The following is a 21810-nucleotide window of genomic DNA, read 5'->3' as shown; positions in this document are numbered from 1 at the left end:
ATCACCCCCGGGTATATTCTTGGTAAGGTCATTCAGCTATTGGTTAGCTTCTAGGATAACTCTGGGTACGCTCGAGGACGAGCGTTTGTTTAAGTTGGGGAGGATGTGACGACCCAACCCGTCGTCTCATGAGAACCGCTTCGTCTTTCCCATTTTATGCTTCTTCATGTTTCGTTATCAGTCTTCGGTGTGTTAGAGTTAAATCGGATTGGTTTTGATAGGAAATGAGACACTTAGTCTCTTTAAGGAAGGCTTATTTTGGAAAAGTTAATCGAATGTTGACTTATGTGTTAGAGGGTTCGGATGTGAGTTCTGATGGTTCGGTTAGCTTCGGGAGGTGATTTGTGACTTAGGAGAGTGATCAGAAGTGGTTTTGGAGGTGCGGTGTAGAATTAGGCTTGAATTGGCGGAAGTTCGTATTTTGGCGAATTCCGGTTGATAAGTGAGATTTTGATCCGAGGGTCGAAATGGAATTCTGAGAGTTTCTGTAACTTCGTTACGTCATTTTGGACTTGTCTGCAAAAATTGAGGGCATTCGGACTAGTTTTCATGTGTTTCGGCATCGGTTGTGAAATTTGAAAAATTAAATAAGTTCTTAGGCTTGAATCCATGCATAATTGGTGATTTTGATGATATGTGATGTGATTTGAGGCCTCGACTAAGTCCGTGATGTGTTTTCAGACTTGTTGGTGCTTTTGGTTGAGGTCCCGGGGGCCCTGGGTGTGTTTCGGGTGAGTTTTGAGTGAGTACGGACACCCCGGAACTTAGAAAAATGGAGAGGGCAGCAGTGGCGGCGCGGACCGCGCTCCTTCTCGCGCTGGGCGCGCGGCCGTGCAGGGGAAGAATCTGCAGGTTACTGGTCATACTTTGGAAGCTCATATCTTTTGATCCACAAGGAATTTGGAGGTGATTAAAAAATGAATGTTGTAACCCTTCGTGTCTAGTTTCCAAAAAGGTAAAGATACCGCAATTTGGACACCTGTAGCGAAAGCTACGGCCAAAATACTGAAGCATGTCACTGCAGTCAAAAAGCTGCGCGGCCGCAGTCATTTTTGCGCGGACCCCGCTGATTTTGCGCGGACCGCGGTCATTTTTATGCGGTAAGCGGTGTCGGAATCCGAAGGGTACTATATAAATACGAAGTTTTGAGTTTTATTTAATGTTTTGACCTAGAGAGCTCGGATTTTGGTGATTTTTCGAAGGTTTTTCAAGGAACTCATCGGGGTAAGTGGTTTTAACTCAGATTTGGCTAGAATACATGAATCTATCACTGAATTCATCATTTAATTCGTGATTTGAGATGGAATTTGGGAAGAAAATTGTGAAACCTTTCAAAAGTGTAAAATGATGATTTGAAGGACCAAATGGTATCGGAATTGGATAATTTTAGTATGGTTAGACTCGTGAGGGCATGAGGATTCTAAAATGTAAATTTTACCCGATTCAGGGACGTGGGCCCGGGGCTCGAGTTTTTCTAATTTCGAGATTCTTGATATTTTTCGATTGTTTTCGATTGGGTATTGTCCCCTTAGCATATTGTGATGTATTCGCTTTGATTTTGGTTAGATTCGACGCGCGTGGAGGCCGGTTTAATGGTCAAAGGCGTCGCGGGCTAGAGATTTCACCGGTTCGAGGTGAGTAATACTTGTAAATGATATCTTGAGGGTTTTGAAACCCCGGATTTGCACATCATAGTGTTGTATTGAGGTGACTTGCACGCCGAATATGAGCGTGGGCTAGAGCACCGTTGGGGATTGTGACTTGGTTCGTCCCGGTTGTTGATTTTACTGCGTATTTGACTGAAATTACTTGTTATCATCATAATTTGGGCTGATTGTCATGTTTGGGGCCTTGTGCCGACTTGTAAAATCCTTCGAGGATTGATATTACTGCTTAGCATAATTTGCATATTATACGGTCTCAGACCAAGGTTTTGAATACTGTTTTGCAAACTCAGCCATATTTCTAAGTTTTGAAAACTCAAATGATATTTTAAGTGTTATTTCGGGCTGAGGACTACTGTTTTGTAAATGCCCAAGGGGCTTATTATATTAGTTTCTAGACTGATTATAAAGTGACTTGAAATAGTGGTAACAATGACACTGTGTGAGATACTTGAAACAGTGGTAACAATGACACTGTGTGATATACTTGAAACAATGGTAACAATGACACTGTGTGATATACTTAAAACAGTGGTAACAATGACACTGGATGATATACTTGAACAGTGGTAACAATGGCACTGTATGATATAAATTGGTCAGGTAACAATGGCTTACCGGTCAGGTAACAATGACTGACCAAGATATTGCGCTTGGGCTGTAGGAGCCCCTACGGAGTCTGTACACACCTCTAGTGAGCGTCGTCGACGATAAATAAATATGGATGGCTCGGGCTGCACGCCGCAGTGGGTACTGGAATGTACCATCATATGCATTGCTTTCATGCATTTGTTCATTATTTGTTGTTGTGATATTTCTGGAGATATTTATCTGCTTTTGCTGGTGCTATTTGATCCTTGAGTGTTGGGACCCGAGTGGCTGACCAAGAACGAAGATGTTGCCCGAGGGGCGGGTTTTTGTGCATAGTGACACTGATGGCTGGAATTATTTTGCAACTGTTAAAAAGATTATTTTCAAAAGAGGTTTAAAACTGAATCAGATATTTTATAAAGGATTTTCATGGAATTACTGTTTTCAAAAAGGGTTGTACCGTCTTAGATAGCATGATGAAGTGTTCTTACGTGATTTCTTATCGCTCAGTTATTATTTACTCTTATTACCACTGAGTTGGAAGTACTCACTTTACTCCCTGCACCTCGCATGCAGTTGCAGGTACTGTTCACCCGGTAGCGGGTTATTAGCGGACTGAAGGTATACTATTGTAGCTGAGCAAGGTGACCGTCAGCGTTCACGACACCGTATTTCTTCATTGATTCTAAATTCCATTCTGTATATTGTTGGTCTTGTATTAGTATTTAGATCTTTAGATGCTCGTAGCTTGTGACACCCCGCTTTCGGGCTGAGTCGGGATGGTTTCCATTATTCTATCATGTTTACTTCGCACTTGTGATTATATTATCTGTGAATTAAACTTATTCCTGCTAAGTAATTATAAAGAGATGTATTATTTTGTTGTTGGCTGGCCTTGTCCCTACGAGAGGCGCCATCACGACCGGGTTGGGATTTTGGGTCGTGACATTAACAAAAAAAATACATTAATATCTTAGTACAAACTGTACAAAACAATAAACGTAAAAAAAACAAATAAATCTTACCCATCACCCTCAGGGACTATGATGATCCTGCCATATTAATCATAATGCACCTCCTCGTCATCATCAGCATCACCGTCTGAAGCATGTATATCAGAGGCATGTATGGAAGGTGTAGGGGGGTCAGAGCTACTATCTCGCAGGCAAAGGCCTGAAATAGATGGAGTCGCTGATGAAGATGGTTGTGATCCCTGTGACTGCGACATAGTTTGATGGACCACAAGTGGATGTGATACTGATGGTTGTGATACTGATGTCTGTGACCCGAGTGGCTGTGATCCATGTGGATGTGACGCGGACTTCCTTTACGTAGTGGACGACTAGCTTCCTCTAACTGTTCATAAAAACGTTTCGTGTCATCATTAGGAGTTTGTTCAACATTTTCGTTGGGCTCACCCCCTAAGTGCATTCCAAAAGCATCTGCAACCATATCATTAGAATCACGATTTGTATTCTCCACCGACCTACTACTTTCACCCACAACCATGTTATGAAATATCTCATGGCTACCATCGATCTCTCCATGATTAATCCACACAAAGTAATTCCCTATAAACCCCTTCCTATAAAGATGAAGCTTAACTTCCTTCGATTTTCCAAACTTCATACAGTCGCACCTAACACAAGGGCACCTAATTACTCCTTCATTTTGGTATGGTGGAAGTGACATTGCATGTCTAATAAATTCATCAACCCCTTCTATAAAATCCTCCCGCAATCCCCGCCGATTAGGATAATTCCTATTGTACATCCAAGTACGATGTTCCATCTATATAAATAAAACAAGAATAAATTAATTTAGTTAATTCATATCCTAAACTTTTTTTAGTTAATTAATTTCATATCCTAAAATTTCAATTCATATCCTAAATTTTCAATTTACAAAATAAAAGTTCAATTTATAAACTAAAAGTTTAATTCATATCCAAAAAGTTCAATTCATACACTAAAATTTCAATTCATATCCAAAAGGTTCAATTCATAAACTAAAAGTCCAATTCATATCCTAAAATACTCAATTTATAAACTAAAAGTTCAATTCATATCCTAAAATTTCAATTTATAAACTAAGAGTTCAATTCATAACCACAAAGTTCAAATCATATCCTAAACATTCAATTTATAAACCACAAGTCCAATTCATAACCTAAAATTCCAATACATAAACTAAAAGTCCAATTCATATCGTAAAAGTTCAATTCATATCCAAAAAGTTCAATTCATAAATTAAAAGTTCAAATCATATCCTAAAATTATAATTTATAAACTACAAGTTCAATTCATAAACTAAAATTCCAATACATAAACTAAAAGTCCAATTAATATCCTAAAAGTTCAATTCATATCCTTAAATTTCAATTTATAAACTAAAAGTTCAATTCATAAATTAAAAATTCAAATCATATCCTAAAATTACAATTTATAAACTACAAGTCCAATTCTAAAATTCCAATACATAAAATAAAAGTCCAATTCATATCCTAAAAGTTCAATTCATATCCTAAACCCTAGATTCTAACTAAACTATCAAGACAATACAAAGTATAGTTCAAATCTAACTAAACTAAATTCAACACTAGTTACTAATTAGTTAATAAAATTAATTAACAAAACTAATTAAAACAAGACCTAAACCCTAATCCTCAATAAAATACAATGTTCAAAGAATTGAAACACTAAATGAAACAATAAACTACAATATTGAAATAATTGAAACAAAAATTAGAAATAACAAAGATTCAAGGTTATAATTCAAACCTAGGTTATTTTTAGGTGGAGAAGGAAAGAGAGGGGCGGCGGCAGTCGGCGGCGGCGTACCGGCGGTCGCAGTGGTGGAACGGGGTGGGGGAATGGGATTTGAGTGAGGGAAATAAAGAAGGGGTGGGGAAGGTGTTCAGAGAGAGTTGAGGAAATTTTGGGGAAGAAAATAAGAGAAATGGAGGGGGGGAGAACTCGTTTTTGAGTCTGGTTTTAGAAAAAGCGACCAACGTTGGTCGCTATTTCTAAAAAAATTAATTTTTTTTTCTTTTATAGTTTTTAAATATTATAAGATATAAAAAATTCTTATTAGCTATAAATATTTATTTTATTTAACTACAATTATTATAAATAATTATAAACTATAAGCATAATCTTTAAAAAAAATTATATTAACTAGGTAATTACTTTTAATAGATTATAATAGCATGTATGTAAAGGAATTTTTTAAGTTATATTTAAGTATATGAGTAATTTCATACACACGCATAAACTATATTGTAATTGATGATCAATCTTATACATTACTACGTACGAATAATTAATGAATTGATAAACCAATATAATATTATTCTATTAATTGATATAATAGTATTCATTATTTGTATTATAACAGAGTTAGTGAATTACATTCATTCATCACTAGGTTATAAGTCGATGAATCAATTATAACAGATTAATTGATATAAGTCGAGACGTTTTGGTTTTAATATTCAACGATGCATCTGAGTAGGTTATAAGTCGATGAATCAATTTACAAGTGTATCAATACCTAAAAGAACCCGACCTTGTGTTCCTAGCACTTCATGTTCTTATATATGTAGACACACACATACACACACACACATACACTTCACTGTAATACTATAACGTATATATAACTTGTTATAATATATGTTAGTGTGTGTATATATATAACACACACACTTCGTGCTACTTTAACTACATATATAGCATGTTATAGTATATGATACTGCATTCATTAAATGTATTGTAATAGAGTTAATGAATTACATTCATTCATCTCTAGGTTATAAGTCGATGAATCAATTATAACAGATTAATTGGTATAAGTCGAGACGTTTTATTTTTAATATTCAACGATGTATCTGAGTAGGTTATAAGTCGATGAATCAATTTACACACAAATATATTTGATGAAAAATTATATATACTAATTAGGATTTTGACAAGTCTATCAATCCCTAAAAAAAATTTCACAGATTGATAGTGTGACGACCCGGCCAGTCGTCTCACGAGTTACCGCTCCGTTTTCTCCCATTTCAACTTCTTTATGCTTCGTTATCCGTGTTTTATGTGATCAGGTTGATTAGTTTGAGTTCGGAGAGGATTTTGGTAGGAAATGAGACACTTAGTCTCTTTTAAGAAGGCTTAAGTTGGAAAAGTCAACCGGATATTGACTTATGTATTAGAGGGCTTGTATGTGAGTTCTGATGGTTCGGTTAGCTTCGGGAGATGATTTGTGACTTAGGAGCACGATCGGAATGGGTTTTGGAGTTGTAGAGAAGATTTTGTCTTGAATTAGCGAAGTTGATAGTTTGGTAATTTCCGGTTGATAGGCGAGATTTTGATATAGGGGTCGGAAAGGAATTCCGAGAGTTGCAGTAGCTTCGTTGTGTCATTCGGGTGAGATTTGATAGACTTTTGATTGAAATCATAATTTAAGAGTCCTTGGAGTTCTTAGGCTTAAATCCCATGTTAAATTGGTGATTTGATGTTGTTGTGAGCGTCCCCAGGTTTTGAACAAGTTTGAACGATGTCATGGGATGTGTTGGTACAATTGGTTTGAAATTCCAGGAGTTCCGGGTAGGATCCGGGATATTTTAGGCCAAAATCATAGCTATAGAAGGCCCAGAAGGGTTGCAGGCCTCAGAACCCACCCGCGCGGACCGCACAAAAAGAAGTACGGTCGCGGTATGTGTTGTGCAGATAGCACAAAATGAAGTGCGGCCGCGGTGGTTTTGTGCGGGCCGTGGTGGTTTTGTGCGGACCGCGGTGGTTCTGTGCAGACCGCGGAGGTGGAAACCTGTGGGGGTACTCTATATTTACGAGGTTTTGAGTTTTATTTGATATTTTGACCTAGAGCTCGGATTTTGGCGATTTTTTGAAGGTTTTTCAAGAAATTCATCAGAATAAGTGATTCTAACTCAGATTTGGCTAGAGTACATGAATCTATCATTGAATTCATCATTTAATTCGTGATTTGGGAAGAAAATTGTGAAATCTTTCAAAAATGTAAAATGATGATTTGAAGGACCAAATGGTATCAGAATTGGATAATTTTTGTATGGTTAGACTCGTGAGAATATAATGATTCTAGTTTTGTGAATTTTGTCAAATTTCGAGATGTGGGCCCGGGGGTCGGGTTTGACCAATTTCTGAAATTTTGTGGTAATTCGATTGTTTTCGCTTAGGCTTTATTCCCTTAGCATAATGTAACGTATTCGCTCTGATTTTGGATAGATTTGACGAGCGTGGAGGCCAATTCGAGGGGCAAAGGCATTGAGAGGTAGAGTTGTAGCTGGTTCGAGGTGAGTAATGATTGTAAATGATGTCATGAGGGTTTGAAACCTCAGATTTGCACATCGTAGTGCTATATTGAGGTGAGACACGCACTGGATGATGAACATGGGGTCTTTTACTACTGGGTATTGAGACTTGGTCCGTCCCGACTGATGATTTTACCGCGTATTTGACTGAAACTTATTTGCTATCATCATGATTTGGGCTAATTGCCATATTTGGGCATCAGACCCACTATTTGAACCCTTCGGGGATTTTGACTGATTTTCCTCCCTATACTTGTTAAAAATCATATTATCAGTCATGTTTCTATCTGTTTTAAACGATTCGAGCTGGTTTTATCATACTATTCCTAAATGAGAGGAATTTGTGGGCTGAGATCCCTATCTTCTGTTATTGTGCCCGAGAGACTGTGAGGTTAATGACTGAGAGGGGTTGAGAACCAAATGGTGAGGATATTATATATGTTATGGATCGGGTTGCACGCCGCAACAATATAGCGCTTAGGCTGTAGGAGCCATCCGGAGTCTGCACACCCCCTGTGAGCGCAGTTAACTATCTATATGGATCGGGCTGCACGCCGCAGCGATGTACGGATCGGGGTGCACGCCGCAACGGTTATTCTGATTGCCGTTATTATGAGAGATACATGGGTCGAGAGCTGAGAATGAGCACTAGTGATGAGAGTGAGCCCGAGGAGCTGATACTGTTCTGAGTGATTGATACTGTGCCCGAGGGGCAGATTTCTACTCGTTATTTACCTGCCAAATTACCTGTTTTACCTGATTTAAAGAGATTTCACTTGACTTCTTCACTGATTTACTGTTTTACGTGATTTTTACTGCTTTGATATAGAATTGCTTTGTGCCTTACGTGTTTTCATGCTTTCAGTCATTATTTATAATTATTACTCACTGGGTCGGAGTACTTACATTACTCCCTGCACCGTGTGTGGAGATTTAGGCATCGCTGAGTCCGCTCCTGAGTGTTGATCTTCCCGTCCAGGCAGTGTTCGGAGATCACGAGGCAGTTGTTGGCATCCACAGCCCCGTGCCTCCCTTATCTTATCATTTTATTGTTCTTAGAACTATTGTATCGGGTTTAGTGATTAGTAGACTGTATCAGGATTTCTCTTAGTTGCTGATGACTTGTGACACCCCGGTTTCGGCTGTGTCGGAATGGCTCTTACTGAGGTTATCGTTAATTCCGCAAATTATGGATATTATATCATGCTTTAGAACTATTTATAATAGTTAACTATTTAAAAGAGGTGTTCTGTTTAGTCTGGCTGGCCTTGTCTTCACGAGAGGCACCATACAATTGCTCTCGAGGTTCTTTTAGGGATTGATAGACTTGTCAAGATCCTAATTAGTATATATAATTTTTCATCAAATATATTTGTGTGTAAATTGATTCATCGACTTATAACCTACTCAGATGCATCGTTGAATATTAAAAACAAAACGTCTAGACTTATATCAATTAATCTGTTATAATTGATTCATATATATATATAGACACACGCATGCTTCGTTGTACTACTTAACTACATATATAGTATGTTAGAGTATATTTTAGTATATTCATCCCTTGTATTACAAAAGTGTTAACGGATTACATTTATATTATTTAGATAGTAAATACAAAAGTGATTTTTAATTTTGACCAATGTTGACCTGAAAAGAGACCAACTTTGGTCGCTAATTATCCAGAATTAAAAAATAGCGACCAACGTTGGTCGCTAATTTTAAATAAGATTTATTTATATTTTATAAAATATTTTAAATAATAATATAATTATTAAACGTTAGAACTGGGTCCCTCGCTACTTGCTTCCCCTTTCATAACCGACCAACTTTGGTCGCCAATTTTAAATATTATTTATTTATATTTTATAAAATAATTTAAAAATTAATATAATTATTAAAACGTTATAACTGGGTCCCACATTAGCGACCAAAGTTGGTCGCTAATTTCAATATTTCTTTCACCAAGTAAGTTTGACTAGCCCAGTCAACATGTTGACCACTTTACCGACCAAAAAGCGACCAATCTTGGTCGGTAAATTATTTAAAATAATTATTTAATAATTTTCTCCACATTAGCCACCAAAGTTGGTCGCTTTTTTTGACCAACCAACTTTGGTCGCAAATTTTTGGTCTGTAATTCCCAGATTTCTAGTAGTGGGCGTTCACCCGAATCCCCTTTGCCGAAGGTAAAATTTATTTTTTAACTCTATATATTATTTTTTGAATCCCTATGACAAAGCCCAAAAACATAGCTTAGTGGTTAAGGCGGTTCAAAACCTTTGTAAGGTCAATTGTTTTATTCCTACTAGCGTTACTTTTACAAGTAAAAATATTGACATATAAATATAAATGATCTAAAAAGATCATTTTCTTAATCGTAAAAGAGCATGATGTACAAATAGTCAGAGAGGAAAAAAAGGGAAAGTAGAACTATTTTCTTAAAATAAAAATAACCATTTTACATATTCAAATCAAAGTAACGAGTTAGAACTAGAAAGAAAAGGACTGCAGAATGAATAAAACAAAGACGAAATGATAAAAGTAGCTTTTCCCTTGTTTGGTTAAGGAGAAAAAAGAGAAGATTCTTTCATCAAAATGGTTAATTTTATGAGATCCAATAGAAAGTTTCATAACCTATTTTCTCTCCATTCTTTCTTCAGAACTCAGAGTTTGTTGCTTTTTTATAAACTCAGAGTATGACTAGTCAAAAAAGCAATTATCCAAAAGCAAGATTAGGATTTTTGAAAGGAAGACTAGTGAAAGTAGAAAAAGATTACAGGAGACTCTTTTCAATTTTTTTAATCTATTGTTTCCTATATTTTCTGAATTTAAAATATTGAGTTAAACTTATATTATTTTGAATCGATTCGACCTACTAGCTAGTTCTCAAATCTTTTGGACTTAATTGTATTAAGTTATTGGTGTCTGTTTTAGTAATTTAATCCCATCCGATTCTTCATTATTATTGATAAGAGTAGGTGGTTATATAAACAGAGTTATTATTACTCTATATGCAGATTATCTGTAAAGAATTAATCTGATCACTTGACCGAAAACAATTAACTAGTGGATGAGCTTGATATCAGTAAACTTCCAAATTAAACTATATAAAGATCAATTAAAGTGTAACTTTTGTCTGTCATATAAGGAATCAAAGAATAAAAAGTGTACTTTTGTCTGTGGCTAATCAGAAAGAAGGTTGTAGTATACTCATATATTCTTTGATTTCCTCATGTCGTTTGGACAAAAGGGAACAGAAGATCAAATATTCAGAAAATAATTAAGTACACTCTCACCTGAAATCATGTCTTGATATATATCCGACAGCAGCAACAAATAATTCTATGCTGTTTTATTTGTTGTTTCTTAGCCAATTATAGAAGTAATCGTTTTTCGTGTCACATGAAATAGCTTTATTTTTCCTTTAATATATTAACTAGTAATAAGTTGGAAACATTATAACTAATCCAAGATTTAAAAAAAAAAGAGTTTTATCACTAACACCAATTAAATATCAATTAAATTAACTTATGTTGCTCGGACTTAACAAAAAATATTCGCCGAGTACGTGACGGATCCTTCTAAAAAAGTATATTTTTAGAAAATTCGACACGCATACATAGTATTTATGGAGATCGAGTCCACATAACATAGAAATTTACAATCCTATTTTATTTCACTTGTCAATGTTCATGAGAATAGTAAAAAGGCATGACCACCAAAAGATATGGTGCAGCGGATGAGCTTTAATGCGAGTACCGGAACGGGAAACCAAAAAAAAGGGCCAACTGATATAAAATCTTCTGTACTCAGTAAAGTTCTCTCCTTTGATCATCATTGATATTTGTGTAATATTCATAGTAAGCTAAAAGGATTTCACAGAACATAGTACTCACGCCAAACTGGAGGAATATATGCTGTGCTTTTTGTACTATCCCTAATTTGTCTACATGTTGTCTTTCTATATATAAATCAATTATTACTTACCACAACTAGAAGAGGCAAAGTAACAAGCTAAGAAGAAAGTAGCTAGCTAGAACTCAAAATTATGGTTACAGAAAGAAGAAGTGTTCTTAGAGGCTGCATAAAAACCAGTAGAGGGCCATGGTTGGTTCACAAAACCACCAAAGACGGCAGTGTGGTGACAAGGTTCCGTTATCCTTCCGATAGGGAGAGGCAGAAAAACAAGCAAAGAGAACAAAAGCGTCGGGCTGTCGCACACAAGATCTTTGCCGGACTGAGGGCTCATGGAAACTATGAGCTGCCGAAGCATGCTGACACGAATGATCTTCTCAAGGCTCTTTGTGACGAAGCTGGTTGGCGTGTTGAAGAAGATGGCACCATTTACAGGAAGGAGAAGGTAAACACTCTTTTGAATATTTGTCTGTTTGTACATTTATCATGGAATTATTTTTATGTTTTCACCAAGAGAAATTAAAAACGATATAAATATAGAAATGGCATTTCATGTTTTCACATCGAACTCGGCTTCTTAAGCTGAACAAAATGAAAAACCTAGAAAAAATGCATAATTTTGAGTTTGATATATTGAACTGGACAAGTTTTGTGTGTGCTTTAACCTTTATGTTTTCATTTTCCTTTTGTACTCATACATATCTCTAAGCTTCTAAGAGCATTTTAACATGCTACGATCTAATATTCAATACCTTTGCTTCGGTTTGATGTTTGAAGGGTTTGAGCTTAAAAAACATTCAACTAGTACTTAATTATATGATGACTTTTGTATTTGAATCTTGACAGAATCCGGTGAAGGATATGCCAGGATTGATTGATGTAGATTCTGCTCAAGTCTATGTGGAAGATAAAATTAAAGATTCAGACTATTGTAAGTGTGAAGATCAAATTAAAGATGGAGACTACTGTAAATGTGATATTGACATGAATGTGGCAGAAACTGAGACAGCTCGGCCAGAAGGCTCGGTCACCCCATCCGCTGAAGTGTTCAATGTCAATTTGAACTTATCACTCTCTTCCTAACTATTTCTGTCGCAGCAAAAATAGATTAATTTCAGGATAGAAGAAAACATAGTTTTAGTTTGAAATAGTTTAATTGTTTAAAGTTTACTTTAAATTAAATGAATGAGTAATAGGGCAAAGAATATGTTAATGATCAGTATCAAGTTACTTGAAAAGAAGTGAGTCTTGTGATCAATATGTGATCATCTAAGTCAACTATAGGCATCTTATTAAAATGTACAAATTAAGATATCAAAGGAAGCTGCGGCATTTCGATTTAAATCTCTCATTGCCATATTAGTTTTTATATTTCCTTAAAGATTGAACTTTTGTCCATACAAGTTTAATTTCACATTGTCATAATCGAGTTCAACTGTGACCATGTTATTTCTTGTTAATGGTCAAGTGACAACTCAAATAGTTCACTCCATGGCAAGTTTATGTCTGGATCTAATATACTCAACTTGCATTTTTGAGTCATAAAACATAATTAGTTTTAATGATAAGCAAACAGCCAACCTTTAGAACTATACTCATTTTGTGTCATGATAGTGGCTTGAATTTGGTCTGCTTTGTTGATTTTCTCCTTTGATTTCTGGATATTAGTTTAAACTCAGGCCTTTTAAAAATGATTCATTCAAATATGTGGGATGAGAAAATTTACGTTTGGTAGGTTTGATTATTTGAATGCAAGCTATAATACAATTTGTATTTTAAAAGGCAAAGGGTGAACAAAACTGACTGCCCAAGTAGTCGCATGTGGTCACTGCTATTGGTTCAAATTTTCCATCAAAAATACTACTATTAACGGGCAGAACTACTAATAAAGTAAAATTATGAAATACACCAAACTCTCTCTTAGGTGTACAGTGATGAAAATACGATCTTGTTCTATAGGAACAAAATATCTCAGGCCTGTCAATTGAATTTCAAGATTTTCATCCTGAGATATCATTACTCTCTATATTTCAATTGCTCATTCACAAAGATGAAAACACTACTTTTGTGGATCATAATAGGTTGTGATCAAGTTGAAGAATACACATGTAGATTGTCGTTTTTTTAATGTTATATTATGTATAAAAATAGTTTATGATAGTACTTGATTTATCTGTTGATAACTTTTGACTTAAGATGTAACCTACACTTCAAATTTGAAACTAAGCTCTTCAGAGAGAATTTAGAAGTTTTGTTTGTAAGGCCAAGGTTAGAAGGAATTTAAGATTTTAGATTTTCTTCGGAAAACATGAATTTTCCGATTGCTTGATTCTGTTTCCAAGTGGATTTTTCGCTAAATAGTACATGTCCATAAGTTTCAAGATAAATCTTCTCTAGTGCTATTCTCTATTTTGTTGTTTCTCATTTAGTCAATTCGTGAAATAAATCACGTTGACCGGATGTTGGTAAAAATAGCACGGTATAGCCAGTTTTCGGATTGGTCATTCAAAAATAGCCAGCGTTTACCAAGTCAATGAAAAATAGCCACTATTTTGCTGCAACAGAGACCGGTCCAGCATAATATACTGGAGTTCGATGCACCTGTGTATGAACTCCAGCATATTATGCTGGACCGGTATACTTTGCTGGTTCCAGTATAATATACTGGAGACTGGAACATAGGTGCTCCAAACTCCAATATATTATACTGGACCGGTATACTTGCTGGAACTCCAGTATATTATGCTGGAGTTCTAGTGTACTTATGCTGGAACTCCATCATATTATGCTGGTGTTCCAGCATACTTATTCTGGAACTCCAGTATAATATGCTGGAGTTCAAGTATACTTATGCTGGAACTCCAGCATAATATTGTCACACCTCCTTTTTACATACCCGAGAGGGTGCAAGGGAGTTTTTTCCAATTAAAGGACAATCGAAACGGGATTCGTTTATTTATTTCAGAGTCGCCACTTGGGAGATTTAGGGTGTCCCAAGTCACCAATTTTAATCCCGAATCGAGGAAAAGAATGACTCCATATTACAGTCTGCGCACCAGAAATCCGGATAAGGAATTCTGTTAACCCGGGAGAAGGTGTTAGGCATTCCCGAGTTCCGTGGTTCTAGCACGGTCGCTCAACTGTTATATTCGGCTTGATTATCTGATTTTATACAAATATGAACTTATGTGCAAAATTTTATCTTTTTACCGCTTTCTTACTTATTGTTATTATTTTACGAGAATTGCAACGTCGTGGAAACATATCTCGAACCACGTTACATCAATGCACCCGTAGTTGTTTGGCATATCTCGACTCGGTTGAGATTTGGATTTGGGTCATATAAATGTGCACCCGAGTTAAGGAAAATAAATTATTAAAGGCGCGCCTAAAGCAACTAGCGTCTTGTTATTTTGGGGAAGGCCGTAAAATTCGCTAAACGGCTTGTCCTCGAATTCTAAGTATTTTAATATATACATTTAGAGGGCCCCGCAGCTTGTGCATTTTTTGTTTGTCGAGGCTCGTCTAATTCATTATTAAAAATAATTTGCAATGTCATGGAAATACATCTCAGACCACGTCACAATCAATGTACCCGTGATTAGAGACACATTTCGATTTCGTTGAGATTTGGATTTGGGTCACATAAATGTGCACCCGAATTTAAGGAGATAACATTATTAAATACGCGCCTAAAGCGACTAGCGCAGGGTTATTTTGAGAAAAGGCCGTGAAGTTCACTAAGCGGCCGATCCCGAGTTCTAAGTAATTAACACATACATTTGTGAGGGCCCCGCAATCTATATATTTTACTAGGCGAGGCTCATCTCATTTATTTTAAATGGACAAATCCTAAAGCGACTATATCTTTTCTATTAAAATTAGTCTCTAAAATAAATAAAGAAAATCCTAATTAATTACGAGTTTTTTTTATTTAAGAAAGCATGGCATACTAATTGCTATATTAATACAAATATTGATGAACAAGAATTTTACTAAAAAATTCGAAATTATAAATAAAATAAAAATTTGACAACTAATATTCAAAAGAATCAAATATAGTTAGATTGAAGCTCGCATTGTTATATATAAAAAAACTATTGGAATTAATTATTAACAACCATTTGAAACTGGATTTAACCATAATTACTAAAGCTTAATAGAAAGTTTATTAGACTTAAACGTTCTTCTAATTTTGTTTGAACTCAAATCATGCCTTAATACCTAATTCACGAAATTTAGTTCAAATTCATGCCTTAGCTAAATTTAAGTACTTGTTCACAATTAACCTACTGTTGATAATCTTAGAACCTTCATAGCTAGTGAATTAACCCGTTTTGCCAAGCCGATTCATTAAAGACTAACTTATGTTATTTTCTCTTATTCCAATTATTATTCAATAATACATAAAATAGCCTAAATACAATCAATAAAAGGAACAGAGAAAAAGCGAAATTAAAACTTCAAAATTCGATTCTTCATATGTATTCATGCTTCCACATTTTTAGCTTGCAATAACTAGTATTACATTCGTGTACCTGGTATTGGAAAACAAGAGAAGATGAAGCTGAGAAGCAGCAACAGTAGTAACAATGTAGCACAACAACGACAGTCCAGCAACACAGGAATAGACCAGTAACAGTAGGAATAGTAGAAAACCCAGGAGACTATAAACGACTCCAAGTATAGAGAAGAAGTAAAAGGCAGGAAGGTTCTGACTATTTCAGATCTTAAGCGAGGCAATGAAACAGTAACTATTCTTTTCAACTTCAAAACTCTCCAAAATGAATTCTGCCTCTGTATATTCAGTGTATCCAGAATGTATATCGGGTGTATACTTCTAACTCCGCCCCCTCTTTTTTTCTTCTCTCTATCTAGTTTTTCCTCTTTTTTTTCCACCTCTTCCTAAATTTTCTCTTATATTTATAGCAAAATTTTCGAAATTTTCAGATTTGTTTTTTTATTATTTTATTATTTTTTTAATTAAAAGAAATCCCACTTACAAATTGCTTTTATTTTTTTAGAAAACGAAATCCCACCTTTATTTACTTTTATTTTTAAAATTCCAACTTTAATTACTTTATCTTATTTAAAATCCCACTTTTTATTTTTTTAAAAGAGAATCTCACTTTATTTAACTTTTCTTTAAAAAACAAACCACTATCTTTTCTTTTTCTTTTAAAAATGCTACTTTCAATTACTTTAAAATTTTTAAATTTTCAGATACCTTTATATTTATTTTTTAATTCCAACCTTATTTTACTTTTTAAATTTTTTAAAACTTTTTACTTTTTTTTAAATTTTCTACATTCTTTTACTTTTTTTTATTTTTTTATTTTTTATTTTTTTAAAATCATTTCCGAAATTACTATATATATATATATTTTAAAATAAAAATAATAAATAAAATAAAATATTTTCGGATTTTTTTTATATATAAAAAAAACAAAAAATAAAACTATTAATAGTGATAATTCACTTTTTATTTTTTATTTTTTTGGTTTTGTTTTGTGTTGGACAAAAATGAAGAAGGGGTGTTGGGTTAATGGAGCGGACCGGATCGACCCGGTTTGAAACGGACCGGGTCATGGGGAAAGTTGGGCAATTATTTGGGCCTGTGGTTTGAAATTGAAGAAGTGGCCCAATCCGATTTTTCTTTGTATTTTTGTTCTCTTTTCTTCTTTTATTTTTCTAAAACTAAATTATAAAAGTACTTAAATTATTATTATTAAGAACTAAATTAAGTTATAAAAGCGCAAATTAACTTCCAATAACAATTAACGCACAATTAAGTAATAATTAAGCATAAAATTGTATATTTGGACATTAAATGCTAAAAATGCAAAAGGTGCCTATTTTTGTAATTTTTAATTTTTGTAAAACTAATTTAATTACTAACAATTGTAGAATTAAATCCTACATGCAAAATGCGACATATTTTTATATTTTTTATTAATTTAACAAATAAGCAAACACAAACAAATACAAATAATTATCCAAAAATATCACAAAAATACTCAAAAATTGCACACCAAGGAAAATCATTTTATTTTGCATTTTTTGGGAGTATTTCTCATATAGGGCAAAAATCACGTGCTTACAGCTGCCCCTCTTTGCCCGGAGACACGAAGGGTTTTCGTGCAAAGATAAAGCGAGCGATTTTTGCCTATCCGAGTACTCCGTGTGAAGCATTTTTTGAAAAAGATTTAACCGAACCTTTGCTTCAAAGGTTTCCTACATATCCCTGGCTAAAGGGGAATCAGGTTAATGTAGTTCGGGAAGCTTTGGTAGCTGGGACTACCGTGGGACTGCAATGTTACTGTTGTTGCATGCTGTTATCACTGCTTACCGATCTCCTTGTTACACCGTGCTTAAAAGAAAACAAGAAGCTAGGCTAGACTAAAATTTGTTCTTGTTGCCTTGCTTTCTTGTCGGCTTGTGTTTCCTCCGGTGCTTTTCTTTCTTGAATTTGGGCATGATACTGGCCTTTTGCTTTTCTGAATACCAGTTTTCATCATTTTGCTTGGTCCGCTAGGGACATGGCTTTCTTCATCAAGCTTTTTGGCGGTTCCTCTGGTGGGTATGGCTCTCTTCATCAGACTTGTTATGTTGGGCATGATTTAATGTTCACCAGCTGCTTCTTTCAAGACGCCTCTTTTCTTCCTTTTGACTCATGCGCCTGAATTTGTGCTGGGACCTCTTGTTGCAACCTTCTGTTTCCGGTGCTGAGATTTTATTGTTTCCTGCTGGAGATTCTTGTTGTAACCCTCTGTTTTATTGTCTTCTGACTTGATCTTGAAATGTATGACTCTGTTATTATGGGCGGGCTCCCAACTTCAACACTTGAAAAGTAAAGACTGGAATGTATGCCTCTGTTATCTGGGCGGGCTCCCAACTTCAACACTTGAATTTAACAACCTCTATTCTCCAGGCGGGATCCTACAACCAAAACGAACAATACAAACGAAAATTTCCTAACCCAGTTTGCACTGGGAAGATTTTTGAGTCGTTAGCAAAATTGTAACCTATTTATACTACTAATGCAATGATGAGAGTAAACTAAAGACTAGACTAGGATGTGCATCTCCTACGAGTAAAACCAAAAACTCTTGCTAGCGAATGTGTCTGCTAAAATAAACCTCAATGACTCAAACTAGAAAGTGCTTCTTCTATGGTTGAATCGGAATGAGCTAAACTAGGAAGTGCGTCTCCTAAGGGTGTAAACTTCAAAGAACTAGACTAGGAATTGTGTTTCCTATGGTCGAACTCAAAATGAATCAAACTACGAAGTGCATCTCCTAAGGGTGAAATCTCAATTCCGGAAGTGCGTCTCCTGAAATAAAGTATAACCTGAAAAAGCCAAACTAGGAAGTGCATCTCCTAAAGTAAAAGTATAACCTGAAAAAGCCAAACTAGGAAGTGCGTCTCCTAAAGTAAACTTAATTCAGGAAGTGCGTTTCCTATGCACGAAATTAAACTTAGGAAGTGCGTCTCCTAGGGGTTAAATAGTCTTAGGAAGTGCGTCTCCTATGGATGAAACCTTAATGATTTTGAACTAGGAAGTGCGTCTCCTATGAATGAAAATAATTTAGGAAATGCGTCTCCTATGCGTGAAATCTTAATTTAGGAAGTGCGTCTCCTATGGGATAAAAGTAAACTTAGGAAGTGCGTCTCCTATGGGCAAAACTAAACTTTAAGGAAGTGCATCTCCTATTGGGTACAATAAACTTAGGAAGTGCGTCTCCTGTGGGTACAATAAACTTAGGAAGTGCGTCTCCTATTGGTAGAACTGAACTTGGGAAGTGCGTCTCCTATGGTAAAACTGAACTTAGGAAGTGCGTCTCCTATTGGTAGAACTGAACTTAGGAAGTGCGTCTCCTATGGTAAAACTGAACTTAGGAAGTGCGTCTCCTATTGGGTACAATAAACTTAGGAAGTGCGTCTCCTATTGGGAAAAACTAAACTTAGGAAGTGCGTCTCCTATGGGTACAACTATACTTAGGAAGTGCGTCTCCTATTGGTGAAATAAACTTAGGAAGTGCGTCTCCTATTGGTGAAACTTTTCTTAGGAAGTGCGTCTCCTATTGGGTAAAACTAACTTAGGAAGTGCGTCTCCTATTGGGTGAAATAACTTAGGATGTGCGTCTCCTATTGGGTGAAATAACTTAGGAAGTGCGTCTCCTATTGGTACAACTAAACTTAGGAAGTGTGTCTCCTATTGGTGAAACTATTCTTAGGAAGTGCGTATCCTATTGGTAAAACTTGGCTTAGGAAGTGCGTCTCCTATTGGTGAAACTATTCTTAGGAAGTGCGTCTCCTATAGGTGAAACTATTCTTAGGAAGTGCGTCTCCTCTTGGTGAAACTTATCTTAGGACTAACTTAGGATGTGCGTCTCCTCTTGGTGAAACTATTCTTAGGAAGTGCATCTCCTCTTGGTGAAACTATTCTTAGGAAGTGCGTCTCCTTAGGATGTGCGTCTCCTATTGGTGAAACTTAGCTTAGGAAGTGCGTCTCCTATTGGTGAAACTATTCTTAGGAAGTGCGTCTCCTATTGATGAAACTATTCTTAGGATGTGCGTCTCCTATTGGTGAAACTGACTTAGGATGTGCGTCTCCTCTTGGTGAAACTTACTTAGGAAGTGCGTCTCCTCTTGGTGAAACTTAACTTAGGATGTGCGTCTCCTGTTGGTGAAACTAACTTAGGATGTGCGTCTCCTGTTGGTGAAACTAACTTAGGATGTGTGTCTCCTCTTGGTGAAACTATTTTTAGGAAGTGCGTCTCCTTAGGACGTGCGTCTCCTATTGGTGAAATTTTTCTTAGGAAGTGCGTCTCCTCTTGGTGAAACTAACTTAGGATGTGCGTCTCCTCTTGGTGGAACTTACTTAGGATGTGCGTCTCCTATTGGTGAAATTGACTTAGGAAGTGCGTCTCCTAATGGTGAAACTTATCTTAGGATGTGCGTCTCCTATTGGTGAAACTTAACTTAGGATGTGCGTCTCCTATTGGTAAAAATAAACTTTAGGAGGAAATACATCTCCTATGGGTAAAAAACAAACTTAGGAGGAAATGCATCTCCTAAGGGTGAAACTAAAACAAACTTAGGAGGAAATGCATCTCCTATGGGTGGACCAAAACAAACTTAGGAGGAAATGCATCTCCTATGGGTGGAACTAAAACAAACTTAGGAGGAAATGCATCTCCTATGGGTGGACTAAAACAAACTTAGGAGGAAATGCATCTCCTATGGGTGAAACTAAAACAAACTTAGGAGGAAATACATCTCCTATGGGTGGACTAAAACAAACTTAGGAGGAAATGCATCTCCTATGGGTGGACTAAAACAAACTTAGGAGGAAATGCATCTCCTATGGGTGAAACTAAAACAAACTTAGGAGGAAATGCATCTCCTATGGGTAAAAATAAACTTAGGAGGAAATGCATCTCCTATGGGTGAAATAACTTAGGAAGTGCGTCTCCTATGGGTAAAGCTTAGGAAGTGCGTCTCCTATTGGCAAAACTAGACTTAGGAAGTGCTTCTCCTATTGGTAAAGGCTAGGCTTAGGAAGTGCGTCTCCTATTGGTAAAGGCTAGGCTTAGGAAGTGCGTCTCCTATTGGAACAGACGTGGAATGTATTCCCTTGTTATACAGGTGGGCGCCTAATGGTAAAGACATGAAATGTATTCCCTTGTTATACAGGTGGGTGCCTGAAATATGAAATGCACAGACAAAAAGTATTCCTCTCGTTATTCAGGTGGGCGCCTGTCTATACTAAGACATAAAAGTATTCCTCTCGTTATTCAGGTGGGCGCCTGTCTATACTAAGACATAAAAGTATTCCTCTCGTTATTCAGGTGGGCGCCTGTCTTCGAGAAAATTTTCACAATGAGAAAATTTTCTGCCCCGGTTTGATGATTTTCTTTATGGCCTGTCTTTCCGCCATCAATAACGTTTATTTTCCATGTTTCTAAATCAAAGAAAAATTTGTTAGTTTAAAAACATGGTAAGCGGTCATGCCACTCTTGTTGGGGATGGTTTCCTCTTTCTCCTTTCCCAGCTTTGTGTTCCATTATGCTATCAAACTTGCTGGGGATGATATTAATTGCTGACACTGGCCCATCCCTTTTATCAATCTCATCTTGATAGGGATACCCTTCTTGACACGGGTTTTGCGCCTGTTCCTTGTACCACTTGGATGTACTAGTTGATGGCCTATTTTGAAGTCATTTCCCACTGGTTCCGACCAAACAGACTCTACTAGGGAATTTTCCTATGAAAGGAAAAAAA

The 21810-nt window shown here is 36.0% G+C and overlaps 1 protein-coding gene across 1 annotated transcript; it reads left to right on the top strand.

Moving 5' to 3' along the window:
• The first annotated feature begins 11616 nt into the window (after positions 1-11616).
• LOC142180658 (uncharacterized) lies at positions 11617-12801 on the top strand. Its single transcript, XM_075252707.1, has 2 exons — positions 11617-11968; positions 12370-12801. Exons 1-2 carry the CDS (start codon positions 11657-11659, stop codon positions 12604-12606), a joined length of 549 nt encoding a protein of 182 aa, XP_075108808.1. The 5' UTR covers positions 11617-11656; the 3' UTR covers positions 12607-12801.
• The last annotated feature ends 9009 nt before the right edge of the window (positions 12802-21810 follow it).

The sequence above is a fragment of the Nicotiana tabacum genome, chromosome 5, assembly GCF_000715075.1.
Source record: "Nicotiana tabacum cultivar K326 chromosome 5, ASM71507v2, whole genome shotgun sequence".
NCBI lineage: Eukaryota > Viridiplantae > Streptophyta > Magnoliopsida > Solanales > Solanaceae > Nicotiana > Nicotiana tabacum.
Note: the sequence above shows the minus strand (reverse complement) of the source record. Positions and strands in the feature narration are given on the sequence as shown.

What these genes read in the sequence shown, in the direction of transcription:
- LOC142180658 (XM_075252707.1), top strand. Translation starts at nt 11,657, where the DNA reads ATGGTTACAGAAAGAAGAAGTGTTCTTAGAGGCTGCATAAAAACCAGT. An exon ending in CCATTTACAGGAAGGAGAAG is followed by an intron (nt 11,969 to 12,369) that starts GTAAACACTCTT and finishes GAATCTTGACAG; the next exon opens with AATCCGGTGAAGGATATGCC.